The following is a 17,993-nucleotide window of genomic DNA, read 5'->3' on the forward strand; positions in this document are numbered from 1 at the left end:
TGTTTTGTCCTCAGGGGAGTGATGCCCTCCCAGTTAGGACCCTTCACCCTCTGCACCACCGACCCAGCTCCTGGTGAGTGACCAACATGGACAGACTCCTGCCCTGCTACTCAGCACTCCCACAGCAGTGTGGCTGGACTCATCCCGTGGCTGCCCACCCAGCCAAACCCCTCAGGAGGGTCCCCAAGGAGGACAGGTGCAGAAGGACTCACCCCTGTCTCATAAATCGGGTTGTCGAACTCTGTTTCTACTGTGATCTGGCTGTAGGGGTGGGAGTACATGAGTGGCAGGCGGAGGCTGGAGTAGTACCGACACCTGCGGGAGATGCTGGAGTCACTGGGCTGCACGGACCAACCCCGGAGCAGAACCCCATCTGCCAATTCTCCCCTCCCAGCCCCCCACCAGCACCCCAAGGGCCCCGAAGCGCTCCCGAGGACCATGCCCAGGGTGTGCAGCTGGCAAGGGCACGGCAATGCTGAGCCAGCCCTGACTGTGTCCCCCCTGCTTTGCGATGGTCCCCAGCCCAACTGTATCCCCACCTTGTGAGATAGATGTACGCTCCTCCCAGCAGCAGGGAGATGATCAGCACTGGGATGAATATAGCCAAGGCCATATTTCCACCCTCAAGCGATGTCTCTGCAGCAGCTTCTGCTACTGAAAGGACAAGATCTATTATGTTGGCATTTGCAGGCACCGTGTGATGCCCTCTCTGCCTCTCTCCCTCCTCCCAGGCTCCACCAGGCCCTGGCTCAGGTCCCTGCACATCCAGCAAACCCTCATCGCTCACCTTCCAGAGCGTGTTCAAAGCTGTCTTGGTTCACTGGAAGAGAAATGGAGAATTACTGGTATGTAGCTGGGTTTGACTGGGCACTGGCAGTGGTGGGCTGCTGGGGAGCCCAGACTCAGGGTCTCCTGCCCCATTTGGTCCCAAACCACACTGTGAACTCCCAGATTTTAATAAACTTTTGGTGTCTGTAAGTACATGGCCAGGACTGAGCGGGCTGGGTCGAGCAGAGCTCACTCAGCCCAAAGCCAGAGAAGCTCCAGGTCTCAGATGAGTTCAGCTCCCTGCCAGAGACCTGCCAAGGTCTGCAGCCAGACCAAGGGCTGTCCCCGGGCTCTCCCAAGTTGGAGACAGAGGCATGAGCTATCCCCAAGTCCCCCAGGCCCCCCACGTTACCTTTGCAGATGGGCAGGGGTCCGCTCCAGTGGGACGGCTGGCCCAGGATGCATTTGATGGTTACCTCCCCCATGAGTTCAAAGCCCTCATAGCACATGAAGGTCAGGGACTCTCCTGGCAGGTAGAGGCGCTTATAAAGAATTTGGTACCCATTTTCTGGCAGTCCTGGATTATCACAGGCCAGTGACTCCTCAGCTGAAAGGGAACGAAACAATCCGGGGTTAGCTCAGGGCTTAGACTACTGAGGGAGAAAAAGACCCTGGAGGGCAGCGGGAAGTACCTGAAGTCCCACCCCATCCTGCTTCCAGGTAGCTCAAAGTTCTGCACCACCCCCCTGCTGGGAAAGGTCCCAGCTTCAGGGAAGGACTCCCTGGGACCCCCAAAGAGGAGCTGAACTGCAGGAGAGCAGGAGAGACAACCCAAACTCACAGACACAGTGCGGGAGCCGTGAGGTCCAGATGGGTGTCCCAGTCTCGCGGCTGTAGCAGGTGAGCAGGGAGCTGCCCTCCAGCACGAAGCCGGGGTTACAGGTGTACTGGATGGTGGTGCCCACCAGCAGCACTGGGTCAGAGATGAGGCGGGTCGAGTGCTCCACCTCCCCTGGGTCTGTGCAGTACATAACTGGGGAGGAGAGGATGGCTGAGCACAGGGTCCCCTTGGAGCAGGGAGCCCCGGCATGGCAGCAGGACCAGCACCATTACGGGGGTGTGGGACCAGGACAGCAGCACCTTGCTGGGGCACTTACTCTTTTCACAGAAGGGGGGGTCGCTGCTCCAGCTGAGGTCCCACTGGCAGGTGAGGGTGTCGCTCCCCACGATGTCATAGCCTGGGTCACACTGGTAGGTGATCTTGGCCCCTCTCACCAGCTCCGTGTGCGACGTGGTTTTCCAGCCGTTCTGGATCTCGGGCAGGTCAGAGCAGGAGTCGTTGCGAGACACCTCTGCAGCCAAGAGGGATTCTGGCTGTCACTCACCGAATGGCACTGCCCTCCTTGGAGCCACCACACCTAGACTCATGGCCCAAGTGCCTGTCCCTCCCCAGAGCTCTCCAGCCTCACAGTCCACAAATGGCACAGCCACAGCTGGCAGCTGGTCTGCAGGTGGCAACCCCTGGGCACAGGGAAGGGGCAGCAGTGGGTGATGGGAGCTCTTTGAAACCTCCCCAGCCCTGACCCTACCAGCAGACAAAGGGCTCAGATGGGGCAGTACCTGTGCTGGGGTCAGGACAACCTGGGAACACCAGGCTCAACTCTGGCTGCAGGTGCAGGATCAGTGCAGGTACCGTGGTTGGTTTGCTCAGGTGAGGGGTCTGTGCCCTGCTCTCCCGGTTTTGCCCTGCCCTCCCCAGCCCTGTGCCCACAGCTGAGCCTGACCCCGTGTGCTGCAGAGCACCAAGGAGGGACCTGCAGCCTCACAGGTGCTCTGCATTGCAGTTTGCTCTCTTTGTCATAGCCAGGGCTGTCAGCAGCACAAGGAAAACATGCTTGGAAGGAGTCTGGCAGGGGAAGGCAGGAGGAGGAGAGGCAGCCAGCAAGGCCACAGGCAGCCATGGGGAAGGAGTGCCCTCCCCAGTACTTGTCCCCTGCGTGGGCACTCCCCACTCCAGTCTGGCAGACAGGGCTGCCTCAAAGGACAATGGAACAGATGTCTCTGGGTGCTCTGAGCCACTCTGGAGCAAGGAGCTGGGAGCTGGGAACATCCATCTCAAGAGCCCACCCAGGGACTGGCTTCAGTGACCTCCTCTGCCATCAGCTTACGCCTGGCAGGATGTGTGTGGGGATCTTGCATCCCCATTTCCAGCAATTTCTTTCCTTCTGGGCCAGACCAAGGCTAACAGGGACCAAAAATGCCACTGCCTTGTTGCCAGCCTGGAGGAGGGAGGCACACAGGGACACCCCAGAACTGGCTGACCCAGAGACAGAACTGGCTGGGCTGGGGGTCCTGCAGGAGGTTGGTGGGATGTGGAATGCTGGCGTCACAGCCGTTTTTCCCTCTTCCAGACTTGGCACCTGGACAGCCTGGGCTGACTGTGTGTCACATCCCCACCTTCATGGCAAGGGCAGGGGACACACCAGCCCCCCGCTCTCCGTACCTACGTAGTTCATGATGAATCCCTGCCCCTTCCCAAAGATGAGCCCGGCGGGGTCTGAGTGGAACTGGATGGTGAGGTCAGGGCTGGAGGAGTAGAGCTTCTGGGGGCCACTGCTGCCGACGTACTGCCCCAGGATGCGGGCGGTGAGCTCGTCCCCATCGTAGATGGTGAGGATGTCGCTGTTGGTGATGTTCAGGCTGAGAGGAGAGTTTGGTTAGAGAGCAGGGCAAGGAACCCAAACAGGATGCAATGGTGTGGGACTCAAAGGGCAGTGAGGTGATCACTTGCCCCAACACTGCAGTGCAGCAAACTTGCCTTGTGGCTCATCCCTGTCCCGTCCCATCCCCATCCCTCTCTTGTCCCCATCCCTGTCCATATACTGTCCCTGTCCCATTCCCATCCTATCCCCATCCTGTACCTGTCCCCGTTCCCATACCTGTCACATCCTCATCCTGTCCCTGTCCCTGTCCCATTCCCTGTTCCCTCCTCAGGCAGACTGGGCAGCGCTGTGGCACTGTCCCGTCCCCGCCTGTTTGGGCCGCAGCCCCACGGCTCCCTCTGCCCTCCGGGTGTGGCTCCGGGGGTCGAGATCGGGGCGGTGCCGGTGGCTCCCGGGGCAGCGCGTCCCTGCCCGTGCAAGTGCCGGTCCCGGCGACGCCGCGCTCGTCCCCGCGGCCAGCAGAGCGCAGTGGCGGCCCGCGGATGGCGGGGACTGCCGGGGACACCGGGCAGCGCCGGCCGCAGCATCCATCCGCCCCGGCTGCGGCGGGGATGCGGCTGCCCTGGAGCCGAAGAGGATGGGGTGGGCTCGCCTTCTCGCCCCGCTGCCAGGCCAAGGGCAGGAGATGGATGCACATCCCGGGGGACACATGGCTCTGGTGCCAGCGCTGCTGCCAGGCGGGTTCTCTGGCTGAACGGATCACATGAGCCCCAAGAGTGGGCACCGACACCCCCCTCCCTGCTCGCTGTCCTGCCGAGTCCGCATCCCAGCAAGGCTCTCCGGCGCTGGGAGCACAGCCAGCACCAGTAGTGGGGGCATAGCCGGCACCAGCGCTTTGCTACTGGGTGGCACAGGAGGGGCTGAGGCAGGAACACCCCCATCCTCCCCTTCCCCAGGGCAGGAGAGGGCCAGGGGAGAAGCAGCAGGGTGCTCCTGGCCCCACAGGAGATTTCTGAGCTGATACTCAAACGGCTTATTAGGAATGTTCTTGGAAGGAGCCCAGCTAATCCCCATGGCAAGCTGACATTTGTAGTAAATCTCTGCTTTCTGTCAAACACGATTTTCTCAGTGACATTTATGTCTGATGATTTCAAATCACTTGGCCTCCAGTTCTGCTCAGCCCAAGCACCCACAGAGCTAGGAAAGGTGCACTGGGAGCTCTGACTTGGGATTTTATGGGAAGCTTTAAAACCTTTATGACTCTAAGCCTCTACTTGAAACACGTCCTCCCCTTGAAAACCCAAAATAGCATCAAAGGAGACTCCCTCTACAGAGGCAGCATTACCATGCCAAGGGCTCCTAGCCCCAGCATCAGATCTCGTTCCCTCTGATCCCGGCATGCTCAGCCTGTGCTGAGTCCTTGCTGGGCTCCGCTCCCTTAGTGCCTGTATTTCACAGTCAGCCCAAAGATTCAGCTGTTTGTAGCTCATGGATGCCCCCAGGTTCTCCTAACCCCATATAACCCAGCTCCTGATGGTGCTGTGTGTCACCCCACGTGGCACATGGCCACGTGCTGCTGTGTCGTCACTCCCTGTGGCAAGTTCCAAAGCCATTGAAGGAGCAATAAACTGCTGCAATGGATGGTGTAACAGTGCTTTGAACTCAGGGAGCAGCACTCAGTCCTGCCCACAGTGCCAAGTGCACAGGGATTAGGGAAGCTCTGAGTGGGAGAACAGGAACATGGCATGGCTCTTCTCTGTGAGGGTGGTGAGGCCCTGGCACAGGTTGTCCAGAGAAGCTGTGGCTGCCCCATCCCTGGAAATGTTCAAGGCCAGATTGGACAGGGCTTGGAGCAACCTGGTCTAGTGAAAGGTGTCCCTGCCCATGACAAGGAATGAGATGAGCATTAAAATCCCTTCCAACCCAAACCATTATGGGATTCAATGATCCCATGATGGTGCAAGATCCCTGGGGCAAGGAGAGCGGGATACTACAGGAAAGGGGGCTGTGTTCTGTTGGGGCAGAGACAGATACTGAGGTCCTGGGCTACTCACAGCTGGATGTCCAGGAAGAGTCGCTTCTCCTCACCCACATGGATCCTCCAGATGCAGTCCTCCCCTTCTGCATAGGGCTCCGGCCAGTTGGGGGACAGGATCACCCCAGCCACAGCGGTCAGCTCCCCCCCACACGTGGCTGCGAGAGCGAGAGGTGGTCAGAGCTCAGCGGGGTCACAGGGGTGTTCACCCTCACTGCCCACTACTGCCCGTGACACAGGGACTGACCTCGGCACAGTGGCTCCGTGTCGTTCCAGTACGGGTCCCGCATGTTGACGCACTCGATGACAGCGGGGCCCTGCTCCAGGGAGTGCCCGGGGTCACAGGTGAACTCCACAGTGGTGCCCAGGTTGTAGGTGGGGTCGGAGGTGGTGAAGTTCCCGTTCTGGATGTAGGGCTCATAGCAATGGCCCCGCTCGAAGGCTGGAAGAGAAGTCCTGTTAGCCACAGGGACATGGAGCTTCTTTCCTCTCTGGGGTTCACTGGGTGAGCCCCAGGTTCTGCTACTGTCCCCAGCCAGGAACCAACCCCTGCATCCCCACTAGCATGGACAGCCTCTTCCATGGCACGTTTTACAGGCAATTAGGATTAGCAACAATTTATCTGCCCTGAGCCATGCAGGTTTAACAAAACCCCACTCCTGTGGGGACATGCTCACAGCACTGCCAGGCACTATGTTTGCTGAGCCATCCACCCTGGGATTACTGAGTGCTACCGAGCCTGCTTGGGGGCACAGGGCTCCCGTGGGAATGATCCTCCAGTGGGATCCACCTAAATGACTGGAGCAAAGCTGTGTGAGCTGCCAGGGCTGGTCCTGCACCTTGTCCCTGAAGGAGATGGATCTGGAGGATGGCAGATGGGTAAGTGGGAGGACAGCCCTATCCCTGCCACAGGAGACATGTCCCATGGACACTCAGCTCACCAACAAGCTTTCCTGCTGGAGGAAATGCCATTTCACTATTTCTTTCCCTATTTTTTCCTAGACAAATATATTCCCCAAAGCTCTTACAGCACCCATGAGGTTCAGGTCACCCTGTGTGCCCACAGTGACACAGGGACAGTAGCACAGGGGAGCACCAGGTCTGCTGGTGCCAGTGGCAGCTGAGACCCCTCCTGCAGCCATGTGTAACTACCCAAGCGCCCCGAGGCCGGGTGTGCTGGCTGAGGCTGGGCACAGCTCTCGGGGCACTGCCCCCGGGGCACCGCGATGAGGACACAGCACCTTCGAAGCGGATGTTGAAAGCCGTGGCGGCCGCGGGCTCCTCCGCGAGGAAGTCGATCCTGATGGAGGAGCCATCGCTGATCACCCCCTCGAAGGGCACGCTCTCCGCACGCAGCGAGTCGTAGAGCACAGCAGACTGGTTGGTGTCCCCGCTGTACACCACCATCCTGCACGGCGGGACACGGCACGTTACGTGGGACAGGAGTCCCTGTGTCCCACCCAGCCCCAGGAGGTCTGAGGTAGGGGAGCTGGGACCAGCTGGGAACTTCCAAACCCAGGTGGCTCCTGGACCCTCACCTGTCCTTCTCGGTCAGCAGGAGCTTCTCAAAATGCAGGTGCAGCTTCTGTCCCGGGGGTGCTCCGATGGCCCACACGCAGTACATGCTGCTGGACTGGTTCCCAGTGTAGCTGGGTGACAGGACACGGCCGATGGTGGCATTGTGGACCTTCCCTCCGCAGGGAGCTGTCAGAACAGAGCACAGCCACACTGGTATGGGCAGGGGGACGGGGCAAGGCAAAGGGGATGGGGCAGGGCAGAGGGGACGGGGGCATTTGTAGTCCCATAGCCCATGGATGACCCCCTCCGCTGGCACCTGCCCAGCTCTCTTCAGTCCCTAATGCACAAACTTCTTGCCTGGTTTAGCTTTGCTCTATCTGTACATATTTATACTCACACATATATACTTGCACTTACACATAAAATCTATAATTTCCTGTTCCTTTCCTGCCTAATGAGGGGATAGATTTTGCAGTCACTGCCTGGCCAACAGCAGTACCTCGGGCTGTGTTGTGTGCAGAGCTGGGCATCGCTCTCACTTTCTCCCAGGACCTCACTCAACCCATGGCACGAAGAAAGGGACTACATTTTTGGTTGTGGACCCCAGTTTTCCTTAGCTCTGAGGGTGTGCAGCGAAGGGACTACATTTTTGGTTGTGGGCCCCAGTTTTCCTTAGCTCTGAGGGTGTGCAGCGAAGGGACTACATTTTTGGTTGTGGACCCCAGTTTTCCTTAGCTCTGAGGGTGTGCAGCGTACCTGAGCAGATGGGCTCGGGGCTGCTCCAGTGCGGCCGGGACGCGTTGATGCACGTCAGCACCCGGGGACCCTGCAGCTCGTAGCCCAGGTGACAGTGAAAGTGAGCAATTCCACCTGAGTGCAAATCCATCACAGTGACGTCTCCAAAGTCAGGTCTCCGTGGAAAGTTGCAGCTCAGCATAAACACTGCAACAAGCACACCCATTTGGAGTTTAGGGCTCGTCTGCTCCCAGCCACTCCACAGGGGGGTGAACGTAGGGACGTGCTGGATGTCCCCACGTGTCACAGACAGACCTGGCTGCCAGGTGCCAACCCCCTGCTCTGCTGCTTCCTCACCTGTTACTGCTCTTGCCCAGACCCAGTTTCTATTTTAAAAATAATTTGCTTGAACTCATTTATTTTTTACAGCTCTTCGAGGTAAAAAATAGACTCACAGTCTCAGTGTGTGTAGGAAGAGCTGCTGCACAGGGACAGAAACAGGGCAAGGCAGGCGTGAAAGGCACAGCCATTGCCAGTTGAAGACATCAGGGCACGTTGAACCGTCTGCTCTGGGCACAACACCTTGACCACCCCATGCTCTGAGCATGGGCAGGCAGTGCAACAGGAGCACAACTGGTCTGTGCAGGCAGAGCCCACCATCCTCCCACCCCTGCAGCCCCATGGGACTGACCCCCATCCCACCCCTACCCACATCAGGGAGACACTCACCCTGATAGTGGAGCTGGAAGGTCCCCACCACCTCGTCCTGGAAGGTGCGGAAGTAGACGGAGATGGTGTTGGTGGGGCTGCGGATCACCTGGCCCTCCACCAGCAGGGTCTGGTTGGCCAGGACCACGAGGGCATCGCCATCCACACCACGGATGGAGAGCACCTCCCCGTCAGACAGGTTCACACTCTTGACCTGGGGGGGAGCAGAGACCTGTGAGCTGCGGGTGAAGGGTTCCAGGTGAGGGCTCACATCCCAGCCCTGGACACACAGTGCCCACAGAGCATTGCACCAGCACAGCCCTCCCTCTGTTCAGTGCTCACCATCCACTCCGTGCACCGGGAATCCTCCCCAGGATCCCTCACCCCACCAAGTGGGGGGAGTGGTGGGGAGTCACACAGCTAGTGCGTCTAATGAGTAGTCCCAAAAGCCTTTAATTATTATTTGGAAATAGCTGAGCAGTAACCTCACATTTGCATTTCACGTCCATTTAGCTTAATAAATGGGCTCATATTTCAGCAGAAAGATGCTCATCAGATCGTTTGTTTCCTTAAGTGTGCGAGCCCAGGGCTCTATATTTAGCACCCAGCCCAGCCTGTGATTACAAGCGCTCCCGGTGATGTTGTGACTGGAGGGATTGGTGGCTGTTGTCACCACCATGCCACCTCCCCCTGGCCCACAAGGCAGGACACAGCCGCTGGCACTACATGGACCCCCACACAGCCCTTGGCATCCTCTGCCTTTCTGCTGGGAGGAGGGAGATTTCCTCTGGAGAAACCACCCTAGTCCCACCAAATGACTCCCTGCCTGACCTGAAGGAAAATCCCTGGAAAAGCCTGATCTTTGCTGTGGGGCTGGACTGAGCACCCCCAGGCTGGGTCAGAGTATGCCTGAGTTCACCCCAGCCCATGTTTTAATCCAGGAGGAGCTGATTTTGCCGTTATTTTGCAGCAGGGTGCTGGGTCCTGGCAGATAAAAGCATCATCAGAAACATGGGCTCAGTGCAAACCCAGCCCCCAGCCTGCCCCAGGTCATTCCTTCCTTTCCAGGTTTTGTCCCAGAAATGTGCCTCCCCAGCACAGCTGGCACACATTGCAGCTTGTGGGATGGCTCAGATATAATTATTAATAAATGGAATGAAGTGTTATTTGGGATGAATTATTTGGAACATGGGATCCAGGGATGCTGAGTGGGCTCCACACAATGCTAACTACTTCCTGCCAGCTCCTACCAGGACAGAGTTTTGCTTCCCCAGCTGGGTCTGAATCCCTGCAAAGATGTTCCCAGGGTGTTTCTAACACATTTTGTTCTGAAATCCCTCCAGCCAAACCTGTTCCCCAGCTGGCTCCCTCTGGTGATGATGGCATCATGCACACTATGCAGAGCCAAATCACTCCAGGAAATTGGGAAGGGGAGCATTCAGGAGTGCTGCTGGAGCAGCTCTGCCCTGGGAAGGGGATTCAGGAGAGCAGCAGGAGCAGGCAGAGCTCTGTGGAAGGGAGGAAGCTGAAGAGCACTGCTGGGTGCCATGGGACACACACACACACACACACACACATACACCACTCGACTCCACCAGCAGCCTATCCTCCAGCAAACCCAGGCCCAGAGCAGCCCGGAGCTGGGTGTCACTGTGAGTGTCACATGCCATTCTCTGTGCCAGCACCAGGCTGGCATCGTCAGAGGAGTCCAGAGTACCCAGCGAGCCCAGACGATGCAGTGGCCTCATGCCAGGGACCGTCAGCGCTGTGAGAGGGACCATATGTGTGAGCTCCTGCCAGGGGCTGGGAGGACCGGTTCTAACTTTAATCGATGTCTGCACTGATGTCAGCTCCTCCAGAGCCTGTTGGGAAGGCAGGAGGGATCCTCAAGTCAGGCTGCCAGCCTCGCTCACCCACTAGAAAACCTCTTTAGGGAAATTCTATTTCCTGCCAAGAAGATTCAAGAATTTTAAAAATAAATATAATTTCACGAAGCATTTGGAGAGCTGGCTGCTCCCAGCTCTCAGGGCTGCCATGGCACAGCCTGGCTGGCACAGGGACAGGCAAGGGTACAGCTGTCCCCAAGTTGCTGTGAGGGATGTGGGGGGGCTGCTGGCAGGGAGCCAAGCAGAGACCCCAAGCTCTCACACACCCCTCCATGTTCAGCCTCCAGCAGGACCTTCTGAGACCCTGCACCACTTGTGACTGGGATGGGCACCAGCTCAGGCTCCACACAGGAACCATCCACCCCAGCTCCCCAGGTCACCCCACCACAGTACCTATAACACAAAGCAACACAGCACCTACTCCAGAGCTCCCAGCCCAGCCTGATCTGGCATCTCCCAAAACAGCATCCCTGAGTGGCTCTAGCCTCCAGAGCTCCCAGTTCAGCCCACCCACGTGAAGAAAGGAATGCCCTTTGAATTATTCCTGCATTACACCATCGTGGCAGGAAAGCTCATCCCCTTCCTAACCCAATAAGGACTTACTCCCCATCCCCACTCCAGGAGTTGTGAATTAAATCCAAACCTCTCCAGTTGTACCAATTACCCACATCACACGGGGCAGCTGGGGAAGGTGCACTGCATTATCCAGCACCTACCAGATGGAATTCACCTCAGAGCCCCCGGAGCTCACAGCCCAGCTGTGGTTGGGCAGCTCAGGGCACTGCCCAGCTGCAGATGAGGCCATGCTCTGCCAGCACGGACCTGCTGTTGTGATTTAATTTGTCTGAAATGCTCAGAAGCATCAACAAAGGGAAATGCAAAGCTTGGGGGCTTGTGTAGAGGCTAATTTTATGCTCCATTAAAACCTTGGCTTACAACAGAGCAAGTTCAGGAGTGGTGTCACCTGATGGATTATGGGCAGAGGCGAATTTACAGCAAAGCAGCCTGTCTTTAGCACCCTGCAGATCTGAGGAGACAGTTACTGCCATGGAAAAGTGTCTGAGATGCTCAGACACCCCACTGCTCACCCTGTGCTGTCACCACTGCCCCACTTCTGGGACTGGTGGCCACCTTGCCATTGTATCCCAGGATCAGCCACAGCGTGTGCCCACTTGAAGGGGACAACCCCAGTGGAACCCCTGCTCCTTCTAATGCACATTCTTAATTACACAGATTAAAAGTCAATGGATGTTAATTGGATGCAAACAGTGACATGGGGAGAACGCAAGAAGAAAGAATTGAATGCCAGAGTATGGGGACTCTGGGCTGGTTTGACCTGGAGAGTGTTTGGAATGCATTGAGGCCGCTGCCCTGCTCCCAACCTCATCAGGCAGAGGGGTGCTGTATTTTGGGGAGAGCTGATGGAGCACATCAACCTGGTGAGAATGTCCCACTCTGATGGGAGGGCACATGGTGAGCACCTGCACTGGCTGGAGAGGGGACCTGGGCTGCCCACTCCACTACCTCAGGGCTTCCTGCACCCACTGGGGCCACCCACACCTTTCCCAGCAGGCAGGGGGATGCAGGGACCAGGGGACTTGTGTTCTTCCCACCAAAACCAAGTGCCTTTTTAGCAAATTGCTTGCCAGTGCCTCGTTGTTAAATTAATTGTGTGACATTTAAGCGGTTTGATCATCGCTGACATTCAGGGTGTACCAGCTCCCTCGTGCAGTTTGTTTATTAGGAGGCCTAAGAAAAATCTATTTTTTCCCTGGAAAGGTTTATCTTAGCAAGTGCAGGCGCCCAGGGCAGTGGTGCCCAGGGCTGTGGGTGCCTTGCACAGTTTGCTGCTGTGAACACAGGGGTCTGGCTGTGAGGATCCCCAAACTGAAGCTCTTCTCACCTGGAGCTCGACGCCGTAGCCTGTGTAGACAGTGACGTTGTAGGTGCACTGCAGGTACCCGTGCAGGGGCAGCGGGGGGTAGTCTGTGGAGTCGATGTAGCCCTCGGGGTCGTGGAAGCTCATGCTGCACAGGACTGGGGGAACACACGTCAGCAATCACACCGAGGGACCGTCACCTGGCAGCTCCCTCCCGCACCCCAAAACCCAGCACCCAGGTCTCTCCTCAATCAGCTGATCCCACTGAATCGTAGGATCAGGGAGTGATTTGAGCTGGAAGGGACTTTAAAGATCATCCAGTCCCACCCCCTACCATGGGCAGGGACACCTTGCACTAGACCAGGTTACTTCAGGCCCTGTCCAACCTGACCTGGAACACTTCCAGGGATGGGACAGCCACAGCTTCTCTGGGCAGCCTGTGCCAGGGCCTCACCACCCTCACAGGGAAGAATTTCTTCCCAGTATCCCATCTAACCCTGCTCTCTGTCAGTGGGAAGCCATTCTCCCTTGTCGTGTCACATCAGGCCCTTGTCCAAAGTCCCTCTCCAGTTCTATTGGAGTCCCTTTAGGCACTGGAAGGGGCTCTAAGGTCTCCCCAGAGCCTTCTCTTTTCCAGACTGAACAACCCTAACTCTCCCAGCTTTTTCCCATAGGAGATGTGCTCCAGCCCTCTGAGCACCAAGATTTTAGGCAGCCCCCCAAACCCAGGTGGTGTCCTAGTTTTGGGGGGCTGCCCTAAACACGGACCTGCTCCCCCTCAGGTGCCGTACCCCTGTGCCTGTGCTCTGGCAGCTCATCTTACCTGGGGTGGGCTCCGTGGTGGTGACAGTGGTGGTAACGATGGTGGATGTGGTGGTTTCTTGGCTCTCCTCTGATGAGGAGCTGTGCACGTCTCTCTCCGCACTGTTCATCGGGATAACGGTGTCACCGTTGGGAGCCGCGGTCGGAACCTCCTCAGCATCACCTGTGCTGTCAGGGAAGGGCCGAGGCAGGGCTGGTGGCAGGGTGGAAGGGGAGATCTGCAGCGTGGGGCAGCTGGTGGTGGCCTGGTCCCCCCAGGGCAGCTCTGGGGGCCCCTGGTCCATGTCCTCTGCTGGCACTCGTGGATCTTGGGCAGTGGTGGGGAGCCGGGAGCGCAGTGGGCTGGCTGGGGAGGCAGTCCCAGGGGGCCCTGCCAGGGTGGGCTTGAGCCTTGGGTGCTTTCTTCCCATATTTATTTGCTTTGGAGTTGGTGGCTTTTTCTTAACAGGGACAGGTTTTTTTGCATCAGTGCTGGGGGCCGTGGTGGCTGTTGGCAGGACGTGGCTCTGCATGAGCAACGTTGTCTCCTCTGCTGCTGGTTTGGCACCGCCCTCCGTGGCTGGCAGCAGGTTGAGTGCAGTGCCATGTCCCAGCTCCTCGGCTCCACCATCTGAACCCATGGCATGCCCAAAATCCTCAGCTCCACCGGCCAAACCTGTGCCGTGCCCGAACTCTGCAGCTCCACCGACCATCTTGTCCACCAGCTCATCTGCAGCAAGAGGGTCTGGGCTGACAGGGACCAGCGCCGCCCCTGATCCGCTGTCTGAAAAAAAACAGGAAAAAGTGGGACTTGGGCAAGTCTGGGCATGAAATTGTAACTGTGCTGCTGGTGTGAAATCAGTCCCCTGAGAAGCTGTGGCTGAAGGAACCCCTGCTGCTCTCTGCTGTGGTCCCCACAGCACAACACAAGCCTTCGCAGAGCCCCCTTAGGCACCCCTTGTGTTGAGCAAACTCAACACAACCTGTGGGGTAAAAAGCAAGTGACCAAAGCTACCCAGCACTGCCCCAGCCAGGGGATAATTGCGTAAATACAGATTTATCCACCATAAGTGTGGTGTCTGGGCTGTGGTCTGTGGGGTGAAATACAGGGTGATCTTTGTGAGATACTGCAGAGAGCTCCGAGAGCCAGAGTCAAAGCTTTCCATGGAAACAGCAGTTGCCAGGGAAAGTGCTTAATGCACGGTACTTAAAGACCGTAATTCCAGCCCCCTCAGCTCCCCTGGGAGGGTTTGGAGCCCCTAAATTGCAGGATCCCTGCCCTTGTGTGGGCGTGGGGGGTCTGCAAGCCCCCAGCCCCACTGCTGGCTGCCCAGGCACGTGCTCCCTTTCCCAGCTGCACACGAAGGCACCGACCTGCTCCCAAAAACAGTTTGAGCTGCTGTGATGTGCCCGTGGGGGCAGCCAGGACATGTGCCCACCACAGTGCCAGTTCTCCCGGGGATGGGGGGCTGGAGCAGCAGCCAGGGTTTCTTTCCCAAGCAGACTCTAGATAAACCTCCGGATCACCCCGGGCACATCACCACTGTCAGTATTGCAGGTGCTTTAAACAAAAGCACAATGCTTGGGCTAGACCTAACTTGGGGTTTTTGTGTTTCAATTCTACCAATTTAGGCAGGACCAGAATGAAAAGGAAAAAAGATTTCACATCTTGGATGTGAAATCTGAAACACAGGGACACTGCTGGGTGATCCTGCCCATGGGGATGGAGGAATGACACAAGAGCCTGTGTAGAGGGACTGAGCAACTGATGAAAACTGACTTTGCTCCATCTTCTGGAAAATCAGAGCAGTTTCTGGCAAGAGTTGAAGATAAGGAATAAGAGGGAAAGACAAAGGCTGATGAGTTATCCTGAAGGATGGAGTCACCAAAATTCACTGACAGCCCCTGTGCTGCTTCCAGTCCTTGGTCCTAGAGAGTCTTTGGACACACTGTCAGTACCTGGGCTGGTCCTTCACCCCTGGGACAGCCAAGGATGGAGCTGTGCCCACCCCAAGCCACTGTGTCCTGCTGCCAGCCAGTCGAGTCATGGATCCAGCCACCAGCAAACGTGTTCTGGCCCCAGAGGGTTTTCTGGCCTCTCCTACTATGTTTCCCACAAGTTAAAACATTAATACTTTAATTAGCAAGTGGTTCAGCAAATCAATTAGCTGATTCCCTTAGCACATTAGGAGACATTTCACACACATCATCTGCAACCACCAACTGGTGTCAGCTCTGAATAATCTCCCCTGGCTCCCCCTGGGTACCTTGGTGTCCCCACACACGCTGCTGGGAGTAGGACCTGGGAGACCCTGCAACCTCCACTTTGTTCTGACGGTCTCTGCCTCCCTCTCCATCCCACCCTGGACTGGTCCTGGCCCCCATGGGCATCCTGCCATGGGCTGATGCACATCCTGCCATGGGCTGATGGAGGGGAATTGGTCCCCAAGGCGTTGCCAGTGTCAACTCCCCTGTCATGAGGAGTTTTGCAGAGCTTTCTTGGGCTATTGCCTTCCTCTCGCAGCTGAAGTCCATTATGGTGGTTGCTGTCCCACAGGTCAGCTCATTGGTTTTAGTGCTCTGCAGCAAAAGGCTTTCTCTGTGATGGGAGAAGATGGGGGTTTCAGACAAGGAGGAGGCAGCACAGTCCTGGAGGTGAGGGGATGGGGCTTGCTGGCTGGTGGGATGCGGTGGGACATGGTGGGTGACAGTGGGACAGTCAGAGTGTTCCTGCAGGATCCCAAGTCCTTAAAGCCAGTGTATTCCCAGAAACATCAAACCAGCATCCCTGGGTTATTTGTCACATGAACCCTAATTCTTAATGGATTTTGCCATTAAACCATGTTTTATGCTTTTGGAAAGTTGACTAATTCTTTATTAGATCCTTTGCCAGGATGCATTTACCCGATTCTGTCCTTAACAAAGCATGAAATAAAACACCCTGTAAAGTGACTCTTTAATGAGACACTGAACATGCTTCAGTCTGTAAAGGGCAAATGTGCATTCCAGGGAAGTGGAGAAGGTGGAATGAAGCCAGGCTGTGGCAGGGAGGAGGACGTGCAGGGGCTTCGGCATGAAGGATTAATATAGGCTTATTCCACGTTACAAGAAAGAGAAGTGATTAATGATCTCAGCTCCAGATTGCATCACCACCCCCAAACCCGAGCTGTGCTCCAGCACATCCCCAGGCTGCCAGACTCTGCTCCCTCCCCACCTACCTCAGAGCTGCCCCACAGCCCCAGCGCAGCCCCCTGCTCGCTCAGTCCTGCCTGGACCCCATCTCAGGAGACAGAATCAAGTATCCACATCCTTAAGGAAGGATTGCAATGGGTTTCCATATTTTGTATTGATCGGGGTGGGCTTTGGAAAGCCTTTTCATGCTGATTTCAATGCACACAGCCATTCTCCCGCCTCCAAGGCCCACAGGGTAAGAGATGATCCGGCTCCACAGGAGGCTGGGCTGGGGCTGGGGCAGGCTGAGCAGGACTCTCATTGGCTGCCAAAATCCATCTTGTTCTCACAAATTATCAATCTGGAGACACTGAGCTGGTGGAAGAGAAATGGTCACGTTTGACCTTGATCTAATCTGCTAAATCAGCTGTGGAGGAAATAAATGCTATTGAGATGAACAAGAGGTTTATCTTGTATCTTGATCAGGGGCTCTCTGCAGGCTCTCTTTCAGGACTGGAAAGGCTTCTTCAAATCCATGGAAGCCTCTGTTGTGGCCCTGCAGCCCCTGCTCCCCCAGATGTGGTACCCGTGGCTCTGTGCTCTGCACAGTGTTGTGGGCATGGGCGGCTGCTCCTGAGGGATGGGACAGACACGTCCGGGACAGTTTGGAGCACAAGTGACCTTAATGCAAAGCGACAGCTCTTCTTCAGGTCTATTCTGGGATCTGCCTGGATACCAGCGTGTAAACACCGTGGAAGGAAGCTCGGCTCCAGGGAGGATGTCTCCAACCAGCCGCACTCCCCCGCGGTTTATACTTAGCTGTGTCGGAAGCTCTGGCTCCTTGGTGGGATGAGGGTGCTGAGCACTGTGGGAGCTACCAGTGGGACACAGCCCTTTCTCAGGGCTCAGGTGATGCCACAGGGGTCTGGAAAGGCAGCAGGATAGGAGGGGTTGCAGGGCAAAGGCTCCTAGAGCGTCTCCTCTCACCCAGACCCAGCATTGACACAGGTGCTTGCAGGGCATCAACCACCCATGGGAGCCCCAAAGTTTCATCCACATGTGAGAGGGTCCCCAGGATCCCTGCAGCCCCAGCCAGGGAGATGGGACTCTGTCCTGTGGGCAGTGGTGGCAGAGAAGCATCTGCTGCTCCAGAGGCGCCGTGGCTGGAGAGCTGCATGCAAACCTGATTGCTGAGATACCTCAGCCAGAGGGGCTTAGAGGAATTACAGAGCTGCAAATGCCTGATAAAAGGATGCTGGAATAATCACAAAGGCCTCATTTTGCCGCTGTGCTCCTGAAAGGGCTAAACCACGAGTAGCTGTATCGTGGGCTCCCATTACTAATGCCGATGGTATCGCTGCCGCACAATGAGCACACGCTCCTCGGCTGCTGGGAACGGCAGCGGGATTGCTCGAGCTCAGGAGTCACTGTCCAGGAGGGTTTAGGATCTGATTATAGCAGAAATGGATAAAGCTTATCCAGATGCTATTAATGGTGGTGTTCAGCCCTGTGCTCTGCCTGTGTGACGGGCTAGGCAGATTGACAGGTGCTGGGCTGGGCTAATCCGTCCTGGAGCTGCTGCTGGTGTCTCATGTGAGACCTCATGGAGAGCTGGGATTCATCCTGCACCCCCCAGCACCTTATCCAGGACTGATCCCTAACCCCCAAGCACCCAAGCCTCTGCATGCAGGCTGAACCCCCAGAATTCCCAATTCCCACACAGGTGATGAAGGAGGGTTAGCAGGTGCTGCCGTGCACTGGATCGTCAGGAGGATGAGTTCATACAGGGCTTATCCAGATCTTGGACAAAAGAGGGCTGTTGAGGCCAG

At 56.8% G+C, this 17,993-nt stretch overlaps 1 protein-coding gene across 2 annotated transcripts in view; it reads right to left on the reverse strand.

The window, feature by feature from the left end:
• SEZ6L (seizure related 6 homolog like) overlaps positions 1-17,993 on the reverse strand; it is a 36,719-nt gene that overhangs the window by 498 nt on the left and 18,228 nt on the right. Inside the window, exons 2-16 of one of the 2 annotated variants that reach the window (XM_027722310.2) lie at positions 13,016-13,777; positions 12,217-12,350; positions 8,449-8,641; positions 7,741-7,926; positions 7,005-7,170; positions 6,708-6,874; positions 5,714-5,908; positions 5,486-5,624; positions 3,272-3,468; positions 1,926-2,120; positions 1,610-1,801; positions 1,181-1,375; positions 788-820; positions 540-651; positions 213-315 (exon numbers count right to left, since the gene is read on the reverse strand). In XM_027722310.2, coding sequence (XP_027578111.1) covers positions 213-315; positions 540-651; positions 788-820; positions 1,181-1,375; positions 1,610-1,801; positions 1,926-2,120; positions 3,272-3,468; positions 5,486-5,624; positions 5,714-5,908; positions 6,708-6,874; positions 7,005-7,170; positions 7,741-7,926; positions 8,449-8,641; positions 12,217-12,350; positions 13,016-13,777 — 2,969 coding nt within the window. Of the gene's footprint in view, positions 1-212; positions 316-539; positions 655-787; positions 821-1,180; positions 1,376-1,609; positions 1,802-1,925; positions 2,121-3,271; positions 3,469-5,485; positions 5,625-5,713; positions 5,909-6,707; positions 6,875-7,004; positions 7,171-7,740; positions 7,927-8,448; positions 8,642-12,216; positions 12,351-13,015; positions 13,778-17,993 lie in introns of both variants that reach the window. The other variant, XM_027722309.2, reaches the window with a different exon arrangement.

Source organism: Pipra filicauda, unplaced genomic scaffold, assembly GCF_003945595.2.
Source record: "Pipra filicauda isolate LSUMZ 115617 unplaced genomic scaffold, ASM394559v2 scaffold33_size4404698_pilon, whole genome shotgun sequence".
NCBI lineage: Eukaryota > Metazoa > Chordata > Aves > Passeriformes > Pipridae > Pipra > Pipra filicauda.